General features: G+C 41.5%; 1 protein-coding gene across 1 annotated transcript in view; it reads right to left on the bottom strand.

Moving 5' to 3' along the window:
- OTOG (otogelin) overlaps nt 1–20,081 on the bottom strand; it is a 956,473-nt gene that overhangs the window by 676,915 nt on the left and 259,477 nt on the right. The window contains exons 16-17 of the mRNA XM_069221482.1: nt 14,907–15,031; nt 9,195–9,407 (exon numbers count right to left, since the gene is read on the bottom strand). Of these exons, the coding sequence (XP_069077583.1) occupies nt 9,195–9,407; nt 14,907–15,031 (338 nt within the window). The remainder of the gene's footprint in view (nt 1–9,194; nt 9,408–14,906; nt 15,032–20,081) is intronic.

The raw sequence follows: 20,081 nt of genomic DNA, 5'->3' as shown, positions 1-20,081 counted from the left end.
CCTTTGGCTTGGGCCTTTAACATTGGAGCAGGCCTTTAATGTCCAGTAAAGCCCGCTATGGTGGGCTCCAAGGCTATAGTAGACTCTATTGTTTAAGTATAGAGAAAATGTAGCATAGTGTACTTGACAGAAGAACATTGTGGAACAGGCACTGACATTGTATACAATTGTTTCAACCTTGCGTGGAGTCTCACAGATATAAGATGTTCCCATGACAAACCTGGGAAATAATTGGACTGTTTCAATTTGGAGTCGTGTGGATAGTTTCTATAGGATGATGCCCATTCAACGTGAAATGAACTGATAACTTTGATGAATCAGAATGCTTTGGGCATTCTAAAATATCAATGGACATTTGAACTTTGAGCAGTCCCTGACAGATCCTTGCAGTCCGCAGATGGTATCCTGATTCTTGCTGATGAAGATTCCCTGAATGCTGGACCTTTGCAGAAGAATCTTCCTCTCTGCCACTGCAACCTGAAACGCTTTCTGAGATTTAAAAATCCTCTTATTTTTCCCTTCAGAAGGCTTTTGATCGAGCTTCTGATATGCTGATGCTTTCCCTTTTTTTCTTATCTTAGACTAACTTAGTTAGTAACCTGCAGTCTGAGATTACCTTGTTCCAAATTATTTCTGCCCTTTTATGATTTTTGTATTTTCCCTGCATGTGTTTCACCCCACACATGTACAGTATTTCCCCGATTTGGTTAGTTGTAGGGTTGACTTGTGCCCAGCCAAAGATGGTTGACTCTGCTAATTTGAATTGATCGATGAACTCTGAGCAACGTATCATCTCTGTAACTCAGATACTTTTGTTGATGATATGCATTATTCTTCTTGAGCACTTCGTTTTACTAATGTTAATTTGCCTAAATCTGTTTCACCACCTTGGGCAACCCTTGGTGTTTTTTTGTACCTTTTTAACTTGGTTTTGCACACTGTCGACATGATTTTGAGCTTAAGTTTATAATAGATTTTTTACTTTATTTCCTGATTGGAGTATTTCTTCCATGGCCATATTAGTCATGGTGTTTAAATTGTTTGGGGTTGTATTGAAATTCTGTTGATGGTTCTACCACACTACGTACTGGGTCCAAAGATTCATGCACCTCGAAGTGCACTGATTCCTGAGAAGGATGAAAATGCTGTAACACCTCTCTGAGTGGTGCAATGAAAGTGAAAGGGCTAAATCCAAGCACCTAGAGGCAATAGCTGCGCCAGACACTGGTTGGTTGTTTTATTTCTGGAAACCATCACTATTGTTTGCAAAATTATATCGGTCAGGCTTTAAGTGGTACTTAAATAATAATTTATTGAAAGCTATTGTCTGTATGTAAAGTTGTGAGTTTATTTAAAAATAGCATATTTTTAATTCATGTGCTTTTTTATTGCCTCAATCTCTGTTAGTCGCTTGATTCTTCAATCAAGTCTACCTGTCTATATCAACGAACACAACCTCAGACATATCCATAACCAGACTCGGATCCAAAGAGTCCTTCAAAATGTTTTAATACCACCGTCGTATTATATTGAATGAGCCAGCATTGTAGGAAGGCTTAATTATACCACTAACAACACAGAAAACTGGTGTCTGATCATGCAAACAAGAATGATAAAGTTTTACTGTAAACACACGTATTGGAATGACCAAAGAATGGTCTATTGAGGACACATAAATGGAGGGAAGGATGCTTAATGTGATCATAAAGGGCATTATTGACCAGTTTTGGACCTAACCTTGTTCATTTGCCTGCAGGATCACTTCATGTTTAAAGGGATGGTGAATTGTAGTAGAACACAAACTTTCCTGAATTATTATGGGGATCTTGTGAGACCACAATGTGTGACTAGTCATTTGATGAAGATGCCTTAGCAGCTATTTAGGTACCTACGCTAAATATTTCCTGCCCCATTCTAAACCCAGCAAGTCCAAAAGATCACAGGACAAAATGGTAATATAAAGGTATGCAAAAAGTGACAAATGGAATGCTTGAAATAATCTCAGCCGGTGGTAATTACTCAGGGTTGCATCCCAGTCCATCATTATTTTGCACACCATGCTACCTCAGTTTAGGCCCAGCCAGATGCAAATCAGTTTTGAGCCTGCTCTAGTAGGGACAGTCCAGCCCGAAATGCCAGATCAGGTCACCCCTGAACCGGAACACAAGCAACTCAAGACTGTGTTTGCCCTAATTGAGGCTTGTCAATCAGGTGCAGCTTTATTCCAGTGGTGCAGTGAGCATATGATCCATGTCTTGACATACTTGCCACACTTTGGGCCCCAGACTAAAGTATACAAAAAAGTGATGGATGGAATTCTGGAATTAATAGCAGCCACTCATAATTACTCAGGCCGCATCCCTATTCTTTGATTTTTGCACACTGTGCCTCATCAGTTTCCACCCAGTCATCTGCAAATCAGCCTTAACCCTGCTCCAGTGGAAACAGACCAGTCTAAAATGACAGGCCAGGTCCCCCTTGAACCAGACCTCAATCAACCCAAGACCAGTTTCGCTCTCATTGGGGCTCATCATTCTGAGGCAACTTGGTTCCATCAGTACAGTGAACACATGACCGACATCTGGGCATTCCTGACACACTTTGGGCATCACACTTAAGTATACAAAAAAGTCATGGATAGAATGCTTGAATTAATCTCAGCCATTTCAACAATGTAATATGAGCAACGCTTCCATGCAATTTCTTGGGGATAAATACACAACTCCAAAAGGATTAACTTTTGTTACTTAACAGTAACTATGCTCTGATTTTTTGGTGGGTTTCGAACTTGGATTTCTTTTTTGTACCAAAAAGTACCATTTGAGTTCTGATGTAACTGTTCTAGGGATTATATTGTAAACATTCTAGTGATGCACCAGGCTGCACTCCCTTTGAAAGTCACCTATGAATAGTCACTAATGATCCTTCTTCCATGGTGTGCACCCAATATGTACAATAAGACTCTGTTGGAATAAACAAAGGCTTTGTATTTGAGCATTCTCATTCTGAAGGGTCAAATGAGGTAATTAAAGACCTCTATGGATAACAGGTGTAATCACGAAACAAAAGATCTGCTGCAGATAAATAGTTGTACTTCAAGATACATTCTGAGTATATCCCAAATCTTCTGTTAGACAAACCCTTTACTGCCATTCCACATCATTAGATATGCACAAACGAAGTGTGAATCTAATGATACTCACTTTGTTAGTAATCTTACATTTCTGCTCTTTTATAAACCCAAGTTACTTCCCCCTTTAAAATGTTTTTCCATTTGTTTAATCCCATTTTTGTAGGCCTCACTAAGCAAACAGTGCTGTTCCTTAGAAAAATCCAATTTGAACGAAGAATGATCATGGGTTGTCAGTTTTACTATATAGCTTCACCTAGCAATCTCTACACTCTTCTTCAAATTAGGGATCATCATATTTGTCACTCATTCAGATGATGTCAATTTAGATTGCTCATTGTGAGTTGAAATCATTGTAAGGTTTTTTCTGTTCCCCAGTATTGGTCCCAGTTGACTGAGCTTCAAAAGGTGATGGTGGGGATTTCCAACATAGTTTGGAGATGAATAAGCTCTTGGACCTAACATTTTAATGGCCAGTAAAACCATTAAAAATATGCTTGTGATGGCCCTGCAGGATTATGGACTAATATCATCAGGAAACAATCTAGACAATGAAAATTGGTTTGTGGCATGGATGCCTCTTCAATGTACCTTCTCTGATGTGCCAGTAATAATCCTTAAGTAACAGAGCTGTTCATGTGCCAGGAATGTTTATAAGATAGAGCTACTCATATTCCTTGAACAAAATCCGGATTAGAGGGTCACAGGAGATACTGGATCCCAATTGGCAAAAAGTGAGGTCTTTTGCAGTGGTGACCTGGGATGCCATACTGTTGACCACTCAACTGGGACGAAAGTAACCCTTTTTAGCACTTGACTTTCTGGATAGTGAGCACAGTAGACCAAGGCTTACTCAAGGGAGGTGCCTCTGTGATAGAGTCTCAGATGACAGCATGCTACAAACATTTATCAATTTACTGTCCAGTCACATACTTTATTACACACACTACCTATGCCCAAATAACAATTATATGCAGGATGGCAGGTGGAAACACCTATGGTGACTCTGAAAAAAGCCTCACAACTAACAGCTCAGTTAAAAGTTCTACAGATCTTGTAAACCCCTAAATGTGCCCTGCACCCTTGCACCAGAAGCATCTTTATCAGTCTGCTAGCAGAACACCATAATCTCCAAAAACACAAAACCCCCTTATGTCCACTGCAACATAAGAAATTCATTAGTAAAAGTCAGGCATGTTAGTTTGTTAGGGGCTCACCATGCTAATAAAAAACATAATACACACTCAGCACAATGCCAATTGAAATGTTATCATTTCCAGAATGGTATCACCATTCAATCACATAAGGGACTACATGTAATGATTCAAAATGTACATCCCAGTTGTATTGCAGTCACACAACCTAGGAATCAAAATCCATGCACACAAGGGCCTCTGGGCCAAAAGTGTAACCTCAGAAGTACATCCTCTCCAGTTCACTCTTCCAGATTCTTGGGAGACATAGGTTAATCCTTGAGAATTTGTTGGGAGGCAGGTGTGTGTGACACATTTGGTCTTGGGGTAGCTTCCCACGAGCAGGGCTATTCTCCTCACGGCCTCGCAGTTCTCCAGGCAAGGGAGATGTTGGTGTTTCCCTCTGGAGCATGTCAGTTCTTCAACAGTGGCCTACTCTTAGGGAACTGGCCATCCCTGTGGTTTAGAAGGCCCTGTTCGGTTCACAAGCACCACACAAGATTGTGCTTTGCTTTAATGGGCTTGTGCCTTGGGCAATGGCTCTCAGGGCTGTACTGGATGTAGTGGGTGTTGGGTGACATATATTGTTGCTGTTTGAAAAACAAGCCTAGAGAATCATAGTTCTGATGTACAGAAGAATATTGGTGCCACATGCACATTTAGAAGGTAGGACTTCCTTGGGAAAGTGTGAGACTATATTTCAAAAAGTGGAAGAAAAACAGAGACTTGAATCATTGTTTGGGACATAAAGTCAAAAAGGCCTAAAATTTAAACAATAGAACACAAAGATTGTTACTTGACAGCTGTAAATACTGTGGAACAAGAAACTCAAGTTACGAGAATCTTGTTTCATTTGAGAAAAGGTATAGTAACAAGTTTACCACTAGTAGTGAATGTATTTACTAGTTGCTGCTAGTATGTTTGCTTTCAACAATAAAGGATAATTTGTCTTGAGAACCAGGGAGCACCAGATGTAGAAATCCTATGTTGGGAACTTCAAATTTAAGATGGTTTACAGAGGGTATTGTCAGGTATAAAACTCTCTAGTATAGAGTATGAATTAAGAATTTAATCATGTAATAACAAGTGTAGAAAACTATGGTGCAACTTTGACAGGTGTGGATAGATTTTATGCAGGCAATGTCAAGGTAAGGGACGGTGACAGCAATTATCCTCACTTGGACACTACAGTAACAAGGAAGAGCCTTCTTCACCCTCTGCCACTCCAGTGTTTGGTATTCTCTCATCCCATTCCCATGCCGTTATTCATCAGTATAGCTTCCTGCATGCAGTAGTTGGAAGCGGTGGCTGGGATCCTCACCCCTTCATCTGCTCTCAGAGTACAGGTCCAACAAATTTGAAGAAACTATAATTCAGAAGATCTCTTTACTCCAGGCAGGGGTTTATCCACAATGGGTCAGTTGTTTCACTTCTTCTGCAGGTCCTGTCTCTTCTTGGATTTTCTGCCTTGTCCAGGGGTTTAAAAGAGTTGTAGAATTCTAGGAATTAGCCTTCTTTGCCCATTACAGAGATACCACATCACCCCTCCACCCTTGACTGTCACTTCATTACAGCCCCTAGTTTTTTCCACCCCCTCACACAGCAGGATGGGGTTTTTCAAAATAGGACAATAAACTCGTTTTTCAACAGCTATATTTTGGGTTTTAGCTCCACTCCTAACTGCCACTGCAAACAGGTTCCTTCCTTTCAAGACTTCAAAAGAGAGCTCCCGATATTAATGGTGCCAAAGGTCTGGCTGCACTTTTTCTCTCTGTGAGAAAGAAATGCTCAGGCATATCATGGAAGTAACAGTTAATTAGCCCATGTAGATTACTCCTCCCCTCTCCCTGTCAAAGGCAAAGGCTAAACTTATTTGTGTGGTCCCTCTGTCTGAGTGGAGGCTTTGATCTACCTAGTACTGGTCATCAGGGTGATCAAGGCTGACTAGGGGCTGACTCAAAAACATAATGCAAAACTACGAGTGTATGGAAAATGCAGATATAATTGAACTGATATAATATTAATTATAGGAAAAGAGACTCTATTGTTTTCTCCATGTCAAGCCAATATGAAATTAATGTTTCAATGGAGCTTTTGCTTGGAGCATGAATACAGGAAATCACCACAGGTTTATAGTAAAGTGTTGCAGGTTCATAATCGAGCCAGACAAAACGGGGATCTATATTTGTAGATGCTGAATTACATTATAACGCCTGGAAAGGACATAACCAATTTACTGAAGGTTTCATCTGTCACATGTTACCTCTTCTCAGATACCAGGTGGAGTTAGACAGTAGACATACCGGCTTAGCACGCACATGTACACTTCTTTGTACACATGTACTCACATGGATCCAGTGCAGTATCTCTTGAATAGCTGTACAACAGTGAACTATATTTATAAAAGCTGGCACTGGTGGTTAACACTCAAGTTCATTTTACCAAACCTGACAGCGAGTGAAACTGAATTTTTTAGGCTCGCTCACAGCAGAGTGCAGAAAAAACAGTTTAATATAAACAAATCTAGACAGTTTAAGCTGGTCAGAACCCACTGTGCTTAGAACTGACATTTTCATGCTCAGATTCAGTGTTGTTGCACATCAACAGTGGTTGCTCATGTGCCAAGACTGCTCATATTCCAGTAGGGCTCCTCACTGTGACTGGGTATCTCATGTGTTCTTGCATGCTTTTGTGTCATTGCTTCTTATCAAATATGCATTATATGTTAGTAGTGCTATAAAATTCTCCTTGCTTCACTGTCTCTTTAATTGTAAGGACCTAAAGGAAAGAGCATTTGTTACACCTCACGATGCAGTCATTGTATAGGCCTGAGTGAGGAGTTCCCAGCTGGTATACAGAACAGTTATGCTCACCTTCCTGAACTCCTTAATCTTTAGCTCCTTCTGCTGTGGCTGCTGCCAATAACCCTAAATTGTAGAAATTCCAAGCTGTGAGCTACTCCCTACCAAGGAAAGAAGACATCTTGTAGGCTTATGGAGAGCACTGTTTAAAATAGAATGGCAAGGGATCTAAAGTACAGGGGTCCTAAATTATGTTGGTAATATGATAATGCTGCGCTGGGCCTGCAGCAGCAGCCCTGCTTAGGATTGCAGCAGCTGATCCACACCAGAAGCTATCAAGGGCTTACCCCTTTTGTAGTCCCATCAGCTTCATTGGATACTTATAATTTGGATGAAACTTGCATCCATACGTTTACATAGTTCATGAGAGTAGGTATTCTTTTTTCTCAACAGCTCACTGGCCTGTTAAGAAAGTACGCAATAGGTAAGTAGACCAGTTCAAGCATATCTATCCCAGAGATAAAAGAGGATGCTAGGTAAAAATGTCAACTGATTTGTATGAAAAGTAATGCTTCTGTAACATTCCGATATGAGGAGCACTAGATGACAATCTTTTTTTCTACAGTCCTTAACCATTTTACTGTCAATGGAATATTCTATAAAACAGGTAAACACGCCTACCATTTGGTAATGAAAGGGGTAATTCTGGCACAATCCTGTATGAGATACATTGGATAACAAGTTTTGTTCTACTCCTCTTACCCATGTTATTGCCAATGTTTTTTTGAAGTCTATGCATATTTTACTATTTTGTTAATGACAAAGTTAAAAGTGCAACTGTAGCAAAAAAACATTTTCTGCTTGGTATAACAAAATTGTGTCGCTACAAACTTATCTGGTTGCAAGACCAATACATGAAAGTACATTTGAACCTTTTAAATGTAATAACTGAATATTGTTCTGCTATCAACACCATAAGCCTGATGTTGTAACTCCAATGTCTTGAAAACTGAATTTCTATTAATATGAAGTAATGGTTGATATATTTACTTAATCTAAAGTAAGATTTTTGTATGTCAGAAATGTTTCAGTGATATTCCCAAAACCAGGTGCAGAAAACCACTAGAAGGCTGTAAGTAATTATACACAATATTGTCCTTTGTTTCTTCACATCCTAAAAATCAAGTGATGAGAAGCATGCAATGATAGTAATTGTTCTGTACCTAAACCAAAAAAGTACATATTTTCTAAATTAATGATAGACCCAAAACATTAAGGTCTGTGATGTAGCAATAAGGGACCTTCCTCTTTGGATTCTTATGTAAAGGAAGATATTTGTGATAAACGGAGAAATCTATTCTTAACTTTTGCCTAAAGGAGACTTTCAGTGGTGGACTAAGATATGTATTTCTCTCAGTCAATTGATTGTAGGAATACCAAATGCACAGTGAACATTTTAAGAATTGTAGTCTATTTTGCAAATATGCATATATTTCCAAGATTCCATACCAGCTCCACTTTTTTCATAGAAGTCATTAGATTTTCTTGGAAAACCTTTTATCCACAAAAATTATTACAATGCCATAGAAAAGGTTTTTTCACCATAATCATTGTTGTTCATAGCTGAGATTCACATTTTCGGTGTCGTCAGACTTGTATTCTTCGTTTTGGTTTTCAATTAACTTAATTTCCTGAATGGAGTTACAGACTAGTAATCCTTACATTTTTTGCTAGTTTTAGTAGGTAAGTTGCACCTATTATAAAAACTATTTTTTCTCAGTGGTAAATGCCACTTCGAATCGAAATATTATTTTAAAGATCCACAAACATTTATATTCCTACATTAATGTTGGATTTGTGCAGTTTTGCTGTTGGGCTGTGGGACACAGTCATATCAGAGGACATTGTCCGACATTATTCAATACATGTTCTACACTAATCAGAGACAAACCAAGATTTAGACCCTTTATCACATATCCTTACACTTTGGCATCCTAGACTCTCCAAAAAAATAACAAGTTTTAAGTTGATATTACAATTAACAGACTAAACATATAATACATCACTCACCACAGTCAGTAACTTGTGATCTGAAGTCTACAACGACTCCATATCTTCGGCACTGGTGAGCATAATGGGCCAAAGCAGAGCACAAACATGTCTGGCCACATTTGCAGGTGTCACGTCTACACTGCTCATAATAGGAAACAGGGCTCACGTAGGAGTGACATGGAGCAAAGAGTTCTTTAGTGATAATGCTACAACCTTCTGTTGCATATGATACTGTAAAAAATTGAAAGACAAAAGTGCAGTTGAGATTTCAGATAATGATCCAAGACATGCATTGATGAATTAGAGTAATTGTAGGGAAATTGCATATTTTTTAATATACACTATGGAAAGCATCAACATGATTTAGATTATATACAAAGTAATATACAACAGCCAGGGAGAAATATTTTCTGTGGTACAGGTACTACAAGATGATATGTTAGAACAGAAGGGGGTGTAGACACTATAAATATTTTGTGAGATATGCCAGGTAGAAAGATTCAGGTGGAAGCATGAAGAGAAGAGTATTACGTTATCAGAGCTGACCTGAGAAATGAATTTATAGAAGAAGATTAGACAGCATTGCCTCATTTGGTTGTAGCTGTTTTAAAGTAAAAGGCTATTTTGCATTAAATTCTGTGCAGTTTCCAGAGGCACACTTGGGCTTGGCATATTTTTTATAAAAGTTGCAATATTATTTGGAATTCAAAGGAGTCATACGAATGAAGAAAAAGATTTCAGTGCGAGGCTGTAGGCCCAGTATCATCCAGTTAAAACTATTGTCACAAGTATTGTTTACAATCGTGTATGTGTTATACTTTATTGCAATGCTCGTAAAAGCAAATAGTTCCTTGTGGTAGTATGCTTTTTATGTGTATATACTGAGCACTGTTTGCATGTGAATATATATATATATATATATATATAAAAAAAACGCTCTCTGGATTACAAGAGATCCAGGACGCCTCCATACAAAAGATCACTGATTTATTTAACTGCAAAATAAAACAAATCCAACGCGTTTCCGCATTACGCCTTGTTCACGGAAGTGGAGTGTCATATATATATATATATATATATATATATATATATATATTTGCACAAAATGGTGACGTGCATTATGACCAATCACTGCATTTTCCCACTGAGTGTCATTCTCTTTTCTTTTGGACCTGCGTGTGGATCGCCTGCAGTGTGGTTTATGTATTGCTGGAGGTTAATAGCTTTCTAGAAGTAACTGCCCACTTTGAAAATCCATTGGCCTTAGATGGACAATTTGTAAAGTTAGGTCACAATAGGAGTAATATGATCAATATAGTCTCTCATGTTATTCAAAATCTACACAGTGCAGACGGGAACCTTGTTGACAAGGCCAGGCGCATGATTTACAGCATACAGTTAATACACTGCTCAACATGAGGGTATGACTAAGTTACTACTGAGAGAGAACTGCCCTGTTGCTTGAGGCCTGCCTTGTTGTCGGCAGAAATTAGGACCCTCTCCTTGAATACAGGACTACCAGAGTGACTCCAAGGTTCAGTTGGCTGGGTTCTGGGTTACAGGGACAAAACATTCTTCAGAGGTCTCCCCGCAACTGCCCAGCTGACCTGCTGCAACTGGCCCTGTCTGGACTGGCAACTGGACCTACCTGGACCTGCAACTGGACCTGCCTGAGCCCTGCTGGCCTCTGCTAGATTGAGTTCCTGATCAGCAAGCGGTGTCTCCTAGGGTCCTGGACTCTTGGCTGGCATCAGTTGAACTCCTCCTATGAAATCCTGAAGTTTTTGACTCTGTGCATTGGACTGTGTGAAGGTACATTTTTGGGTGGGACTAACCTGATCAATATTCGTGGCCTACACTCCATCGCAGTCAGCCTGAACTTGCAACTTTGTCCTGGTCTAGAAAAAGTAGGAACCTACTCCTTCCTTTAACTATACACTCTTAAACACTTAAAGGTCAAACCTTAATGGAATAATGTGCAGCATAATTTATCTGTGAGCTACTTCATTTGCCCTTTTTCTACAATTCAGAAAAAATGCTTTAGAAAGACTGAGTTTGGCTCATATGTCCAATCACTTTTTACTTCAGTAGATTTTAAAAGAAATCCCAAAATTCAATTCCTCTAAATGAATAGCATACAAACCCATTTTTATGACTATAAAGTGTGCTGATTGTCTAATTCAACGTTGGTGTCTACGCTACAGAGCTATGTTGCCTTGAGGGCTATGATCCATGCTATATAAAACCAACAAATATACCACAGCACCCAACACTGCATATGATATCTATTGCAGCTTTTGCTTTGACTTTGATTGGGTGGAGTGAAGGCCTGGTGTGGAAACAGAATCTCCAGAATTTTAAGGTGGGAAGGTGGGTATGGCAGAGAGCAGACTTGTCATGTTATTGGTGTGACTGGAGGAGGCTTGGCTTACATCAATGGTAAAACATATGAACATAATGCCATGGACTAGGTTCGTCATGTGCCTATAAATTAGATGTGTCAAGATTAGATAAGTAGTTTGCGGTTTCTGAACAGGGCTTAAGCATATGTGTCAAAGAAGGTAAATCTTTAGTGCACTGCAATAGGGTGAATACATTTAAGTGATTCAGGAAGTAGATCAAATGAGTCAGATTAACTCTCAGATGGCGTGGAATATGTTCAGCAGGGTATTAAACTTGATTTTGTGGCATGTTTTGGGGAAACTGATACGGGCACAGATGTTCTTTACTTGTATTGGTTCTTTTGGGGTGAAGCAGTCATGTATTTTAATAAGGTTTATATAGGTAAGAAAGGTGGCAATATGTTTGTGATTCCTCAATCTGTGGGTGAGTGTTTAATTAGAACGAGGTAACAAACATAAATTAAGTTGACCACACAGGTCACGTTGAGATAGAAAACTATTGATATTCTGAACTAATATTGACATGAGGATTTGATTAGGACTGTTAATAGAGGCTATTGTTTAAGAAGAGCGTTAGTGAAGAACTATCCCAACCTATATATATATATATATATATATATATATATATATATATATATATATATATATATATATATATATTTATTTATTTTATCCAAATGGTCAGAGACATTTTCTTAAAGGCTCACTCAGCTGCCGGTGCCGGTAACAAAGGAGACCACCCTTGAAAGATATTTTGTGTCCAAAAAGTAATTTACCGCACTCCAAAGTTCCTTTAGGCAGATTTAATGATAAGAATAGCAACCACCAACGCGTTTCAACTCCACTTGAGTCTTGCTCACGGTAAATTCGTTTTTTTCATACCACCCTTAAATAGTGTGATGTCATTGTTACCGCCCCATTGCATTCTAGTAATGGTAGTTTGACATTATACAAAAGCATATATGAAAGTGAAATTTAAAAAAATAAAATGAAACATATCCCTCAAATTAGAATCCTAAAGTTGAAAGAATGTCCAATAAAAAATCAAATTACATTACAATAATTACTTCTATATAAATGAGACTTATAACCAATGTTATTTTCTGCATTTTAAATATGTTGCCTCCATTTTTGCAATCACTAAAGTTTCATCATGAGAATGTTATACATATACCTACTTGCATATTTTTATATAGATGTATTTCTTTTTATATTCTTATCATTTACGTCACTATGTAGAACATCCTAAAACAAACTGGTTAAACAAAAGTGTAACTGGGTTCTATAAATGTAACAAGTGCAAAACATGTCAAATTGCAAAAAACATGAAATCGTGCAGGGGACAGGGTGCCCGGGGCAGCAGGAGGGCCACATAGACCCTCTGTTCCAAATATAGGCCCTCATTCTGACCTTGGCGGGCGGCGGGTTACCGTTCCGCGGTCGAAAGACCGCGGCGGTAATTCTGACTTTCCCGCTGGGCTGGCGGGCGGTCGCCTTCAGGCCGCCCGCCAGCCCAGCGGGAAAGAGGCTTCCACGATGAAGCCGGCTCGGAATCGAGCCGGCGGAGTGGAAGCTGTGCGACGGGTGCAGTTGAACCCGTCGCGTATTTCACTGTCTGAAATACATTTAGGGGCCCTCTTACGGGGGCCCCTGCAATGCCCATGCCAGTGGCATGGGCACTGCAGGGGCCCCCAGGGGCCCCGCGACCCCCCCCTACCGCCATCCGGATCCCGGCGGTCGGACCGCCGGGATCTGGATGGCGGTAGGGGGGGTCGGAATCCCCTCGGCGGCGCAGCAAGCTGCGCCGCCTTGGAGGATTCAATGGGGCGGCGGTACACTGGCGGGAGCCCGCCAGTGTTGCCGGTCCGACCGCGGCTTTACCGCCGCGGTCGGAATCCCCATTGGAGCACCGCCGGCCTGTCGGCGGTGCTCCCGCGGTCCTCCGCCCTGGCGGTCGTTGCCCCAGGGGGTGGTGATCCCCAGTGCAGCAGGGGGCCACAGCCCCTGCTCTAAATAAAGTGTAGCCTGGAAGGGTGGTGGTCCCCAGGGTGTGGGGGCCACAGGGCCCCCCTGCATTAAGTATGAGATTGCCCTGGGGAGGTGGTGTCCCTGGGGCAGCGGGGAGGTGGGCCAGGCCCCCCGCATGCAAAAGAAATAAGCCCAGGGGAGATGGCGGCCCCCAGGGCATAGAGAGGGGGCCAGGAGCCCCACCTCCATCTTTTTTTTTAAAAAGTCCCTGGGGCTTGGCCCATCCAGGGGCATTAAACTAACAAATCGTGGGAGTCTGTGCTTCTTTTATTTTTTTGATTTAATGAGTGGATTCACAGATACACCATATCTCCATTCATAAAATAAAAAAATGCTTTTTCCGGGGTGGGGGAAGCGTGTTTTGGGCCCCCTTTTTTTTTGGTCCCCCCGAACGGATCACCCCGAAACTTTCCAGGCAGCAGCTGATGGGACTGGCAAAATGTTTTGGAAAGTTTTGCGAAGGTTTGTCAAGCGGTGCCAAAGATATAGGCAAGTAAAAAAAGATTTTTTAAATAGAAACTAGGTCTTAACTATTGCTACCTGGTGGTGAACGCCATTAGGTAATAATATATTTGTGTGGTTTACTTTGCAAATGTTGTTTACTGAACATATTTGGTAACAGCAGCAATCTCACTGACTATGAACCAGTTTTTCAGAGATGAATCAAGTTCAATTTTACTCAAACTCTTTGCTATGACCAAATGATCAGCCTTTTGAATATTGCCAAAGCAAATGAGGCATAACATCTGCAACAATCCCAGGCCTGATTTATCCTGGCCTTGATGGTAAAGTGTTAAATGAGTCTTTACGGTTTACTACAGGACACATTCTTCTACCAAAAACATCTAGAATCCTCAGTTAAAAATGCTACAATAGAAATCACCCTCACAAGAAATAAAATCTGCCTTCATCCATGTCCATCACGGATGGCAGTATACTTTTCTGACATTTTCATCATCATTGTTCCCTGTATATGTTTTGAAGATCCTTAGACTCGCTATTAAAAGAGGGCTTTGCGAAACGTTTTTCCTAGCAAGAGTGCAGTAAACCATGAGCCCTGGAAATATATATCATTCGTGTGGCATTCTTTACAAAGATGAATAAACCAGGTAGCAAAGACTAGCAATGATGGTTTTCTGCAGTCTGGGATGATTCCTCCGGTTCTGACATGCTGTGGTGTTTTTAGTCACCTCAGCGTGAATGCAGGTACAATATAAAAGATGTCGATTAAACAGTCAACGGCCGTCTGTTATTTAACGTAGGGCGAGTAACCACCAGGAGGCTTGTTTCCGGTCCTCACCTGACTGCAGATGCACGTCACAGGGGTCCAGGGGTGAAGGGAAGTGGTCTGGGGAGCACACCGACGAGGTTTTCCAGGCGTTTCCAAATAACTCTGGCGTGCTTTCAGGAACCCCTACAGGAGATCTTTTAAATACAAAAAAACATTTTATTACAATGTTTTAAAATAAGGTGCAGGTTCTGAAAAAGAGGCACTTACAAATATCAATTAATTATTTTCTTGGTTACAATTAATGGGATGAAAAAGCGTGTGTTTGGGAAACCCCACTTCAAATGCGGTAATCAGAGGAGCATCTAAAATGTAGGCAAACTGACAGAAATCATAATAAGAGGTCAAGGTGTAATGCAATAGTGCAGGTGGAATCTTTCCTGATTTACCTATGCTGACCACACCCCCACATCCTTTGCAGTCAGTTTGCTCAAGCCTTCTCTAGCAATCTCGTTAAATTCAGAGGAGCACCACTATTGAAGCTCTGAGGCACAGGCCAGCTTTACACCTCCCTTTTCAAGTTAAGCTCTCTAGCACTCCAAAACAACTTCACCTAACCCTGGTAAAGAAGGGGAGGAGGCAACTGCAAAGTTTGAAAGGAGCAAGGTGCTGTTAACAAATAGCATCTCTGCCGTTTTTAAGCAAAGATATCCATTTTGCTGCCAATTTGAGCTGAGCTGCGAAACAGTATTGTTTTTTTATTCTCTTGCATTTGTCTGTGGTCACTTCAGAGCACTGAATATTTATTGAGGGCTTAATGCGAACTGCCATTAGAAGCTTGTCACTCAACCCTTGGGGACCCTGCAGTATTCGATGGTTTTATGGGTTGGAGGAAATATCATCTGAAGGCCGATTATTAACAACCGATTTTAAATTGTATTGAGCTCCCAAACTGAAGTGTGGTAAGGGTCATTCGAGCAACACAAATAGGGGATAGCAACATACAAAGTGAAATGCTTTGAAAAACATGTTTTAACTATGCCAGCTTTGTGTTTTGTAAGTATGGGGTTTATAGAAAGAAAGAAAGAAAGAAAGAAAGAAAGAAAGAAAGAAAGAAAGAAAGAAAGAAAGAAAAAAAGAAAGGTTGGAAAAATAGCCCTGCTCTTACTTAAATAGCGTGCCCATACTTAATTTGAGAAAGAAAGCATAAAATAAAGTGATGGGTGCCAAAGTTTCGTAGGACGTTGCCACTAGCACTGCAGAATTCCAAACTAACTCCGGGGTTGCTGGATGCAAAGACTGCATTGTCTTAATTCCATCTAATGCCGTTTTCTCCTTCATTATGCACTTTTTGTGCTCTAGATTTTTCTCTTCCTCCTCTTTCACCACTTTTCTCTCTTTCCATCTCTTGCTCTTTGTCAAAGTCCGATGGTGAAAAATAAATCCTGGTCGAAAAAAATGAGTGCCCTTGTCCCAACACCTTCATCCAATATCACAAATTAAGCACTGGCCCTGGGAAACAGAATGGAGACATTAGGGCTGCAAGTGGACCACACTATCTTCCATGCTCCCAGAAGCCCTGTATGCCTGGGCAGCGCTTCCAGCAGTTGTGGATGGGTGGTGCAAGCTATTATTGATTAATGACAGACTCTAAGCTACAGGGAATTACTGGTGTAAGAAAGTTTTTTTGTTCACTGGGGTGTGAGCCGTGGTCAAGTAGCAATCACAAACCTTGTCAGGGTGAGGCACAAGCCAACCCTAAATTAACTTGTCCTCAAACCTCTGGTAGATTGGCACAGAGCAGTCAGGCTTAAGTAAGAGGCACAGTGTAAAATATTTGCGCAACACTTCAAATGGTAATAAAGTGAAAACAGCACACAAAAAGGATTCCAAACCAAGTTAGAAAAACAGAACTTTCTCTAATAAATAAAACAAGATTAAACCAGCAAAAATCCAATCACTAGAACCAGAGATATACAATTTTAAAAAAGTTAGAGAAAAAAGTGCCAAAAGCACAAGCCGCCAACAGTGGATACCTGGCAGTGGCAGACTGTGACAAAGTCATAAGTTCAGTCCAACTGCAATGGAACGCGTGCTGGCTACAGGGACCCAGTTAGGTCCGCTGAACATAGTGTCTTAAATCCTGGTTGCAGCGCATTGCAAGGATCAGCATTCAAGATGTGTCTCGCAACCGAAGCGATGTGTAGGTTCTGAGATACAGTGAGTCTGCAATGTGAGGCCCTGTGTCAATGTTGAGGATCCCGTCGATGTGCGCTTGTGATGTGAAGGCCAGTGTTGATGATGTGTTAAGCAGTTGAGGCCATGTGTGGGTTCAAAGTAGGTGCGAGGCAGTGCTGTGGAGTCTGGCATCGTATTTAAGGCTGCAATCAATGAGGGATGCAAGTGCCAGCACTGAGGATGCATTCTGCAGTGGTGGTTCCGATGGTCTGCAATGCGATGCAGGTCTTTGCAATGGGTCCAATCCATGCAGCAGCAGTAATGTTTCGTTCTGCTCGGGTTTGCACCTCGCAGCAGAGGAGATGCATTGGTTTTGCTGGATCTACAGAGGCTTACAGACCACCTTAAGTCTACTTTCAAGGGTCCAGGACTGGGGTGACAATAATTGGCAGGGTAGGCTCAGAGATGGCAGAGTCTAGGTGTAAGTGCAAGGATGTTGGATGCCTGTTGTGTACCTGAGGCTTCAGATTAGGAGGCCAGCCAACTAATCCTTTGAGTCACTCTTGGTTCTGAGTTCAAGAGATGCAGGTCCACTCCTTCTCACCCAAGCAAGAGGAATAGAGGCAGCTGGCTTTGAAGTGGGAAGAGAGGCCTGTCTTTGAAATGGTTGTATTATGGAATCACACATGGCGGAACAACACATGCCTTAACAATGCGGTTTGATCTACAACCGCATTGTTTCCACGCATGCCTTTACCACACATGCCTTTACAATAAATTTTGTTGTAAAAGCATGCCTAGTAAAGGCACGTGTGGAAACGCATGCGGAACGTCATGCGTGATTCTGTCATGCAAACCCCTCACCTGCCCTAAGGCCCAAAACAACCCCACCCCTAATACCTAAACTACCTGCCCCTCCACCTGCCCAGAACCCTAAAAAAAAAAATTACTCGACCCCCCCAACCCCTGACTAATACAACTAAACTCCCCCAAAACCCCTCACCTGCCCTAAAACAAAAATATCTCGACCTTCCCACCCCTAAAAAGTAAACTACCCATGCCCTCCCACCTGCCCTGAGCCCTAAAAAAAAACTACCTAACTCCCCTAAAACTAAACTACACCAATCTACCCTGAGCCCTAAAACCTTCCCCCTAATAAGTAAACTACCCCAACCCTCCACCCACCCTAAGCCCTAATTTCTTTTATTCCCAACCCCCACCCTACCCCTAAAAACAAAGTTATCCCAAGACACCCACCCACTCCGAGCCCTAAACAAAAATCCCGACCCCCCGCCCCTAAAAACTGAAATACCCCGACACCCCCACCTACCGTAAGATGTAAATCCACCCCACTGCTAAAAACTACCCATTAAACCTGCCCCAACCCCACTTACCTCATCGCGTCCCCTCCTGATCCTTCTTCCTCTTCTCTCCTCCCTCCTACTGCCCTTCCTTAAATCTTTCGCCACCCCTTTAAAAATAAACTACCACCACTTTAAGCCCTAAATAAAATATACCCAACCAACCCACTCCCACCTCTAAAAAAAAAACAGCCCGACCACTACCCAAAGCCGTTAAAAAAAATACCCAAACTCTCCACCCCCTTAAAAAAAAATAGCCCGCCCCAATCCCACACTCACCCCAAACCCTTAATCCACTTCCACCCCTGCCCCAGCCCCACTTACCTCTCCACGTCCTCTGTGTCCTCTCCTGAACAACGCATGTCTTTTTCTGTGCCTTAACCAATCAAATGCATAGTTCAGCACATGTGTGGTAAAGGCACAGAAAAAGCCATGCGTTGTTCAGGCAAGTGTGGTTACTCTTGCATGGGAAACGTCCACGTCCTTAAGGATGCGTTGTTAAGGATTTTATCCCTTTGAAATGCACAGGTGCCCTGCCTCCATGGCTTGGCTCCAGACTAACTACAAGGGGTATGCTCCTCTTTATGTGGAGTCAGGACACAGCCTATTCAAGTGTAAGTGAGGCTGGGTCCAACTCCTCCCTCCCATCTGGCTAGTGATGGCCCATTCAGTCACACCTAAGCTCCCCATTGTGTGTGGCTGTCTAGGAGGAATACTCAAAGCCCAACTGTCAACTGAACCCGTCATGTGATCCAGATGGGCTGCAGGCACCAAATGGTTAAGGCTTGAAAATGCCAACTTTCTACAAGTGGCATTTTCAAATTGTAATTTAAAATTCAACATCACCATAAGTTAGGTTTTTTCATTACAATTCCAGGGACACCATATATGAACTAATTACCTGTTTGCATTTGGAGAATACATTTATACAATGTAATAATGTAACACCAATGTTACCCTATGACAGAGATAGGCCCTGCAATAGTGATAGTACATATTTACGAGTTTGTCACCACCAGGACATATAAAACTTAAAAGTACGTCCGCCTTTTTAAATATACTGCTCCCTGCCATCTGGGCTATCCAGGGTCTACCCTAGGGTTGACATATGCACCTAAAAAAAGGACAAAGGTTAAAGGTTTATTTTGCCAGGTCCACATGGTATTTTAAAACCTCACACACACACAGACTGCAGTGGCAGGCTTGAGGCATGTTTAAGTTGCTACTTAAGTGGGTAGCACAATCACAGCTACAGGTCCACTTGCTCTATTTAATTCACAGGCCCTGCATCCAGGTAGTGTCAATTTACTAGGGACTTACAAGTAAGTTAAACATTTTGATTGTGTATAAGCCAAGCAAACATGTTTTGAGGAGAAAACACAAGCATGTCAGTATTGGTTAGCAATGGTAAAGACGTAAGGTGAGCAAAAATGAAGCCAGCAACAGGATGTCTCAAGGCAAAATGTTAGGGTGAAACTACTCCAATGATGCCAGGTCTAACATGGGCTGATGAATGGCCCATTAGTCAGAGACTGCCATGAGTCACCACTACACACTAGCTGGGTCAAGGCATAAATGTGGCCTCAAAAGTGCCATCCTCAGAACACTTTGTGGACCTGTGGAAAAACAGAAGAGTCCTGGGCCAGCTACCTGTGACATCAGAGAAACCCTAAAGGACTGGGCCTGTTCCCCTTGTACTTAGGACAAA

Source organism: Pleurodeles waltl, chromosome 3_1 (assembly GCF_031143425.1).
Source record: "Pleurodeles waltl isolate 20211129_DDA chromosome 3_1, aPleWal1.hap1.20221129, whole genome shotgun sequence".
NCBI lineage: Eukaryota > Metazoa > Chordata > Amphibia > Caudata > Salamandridae > Pleurodeles > Pleurodeles waltl.
This window is presented reverse-complemented; position numbering and strand designations above follow the sequence as displayed.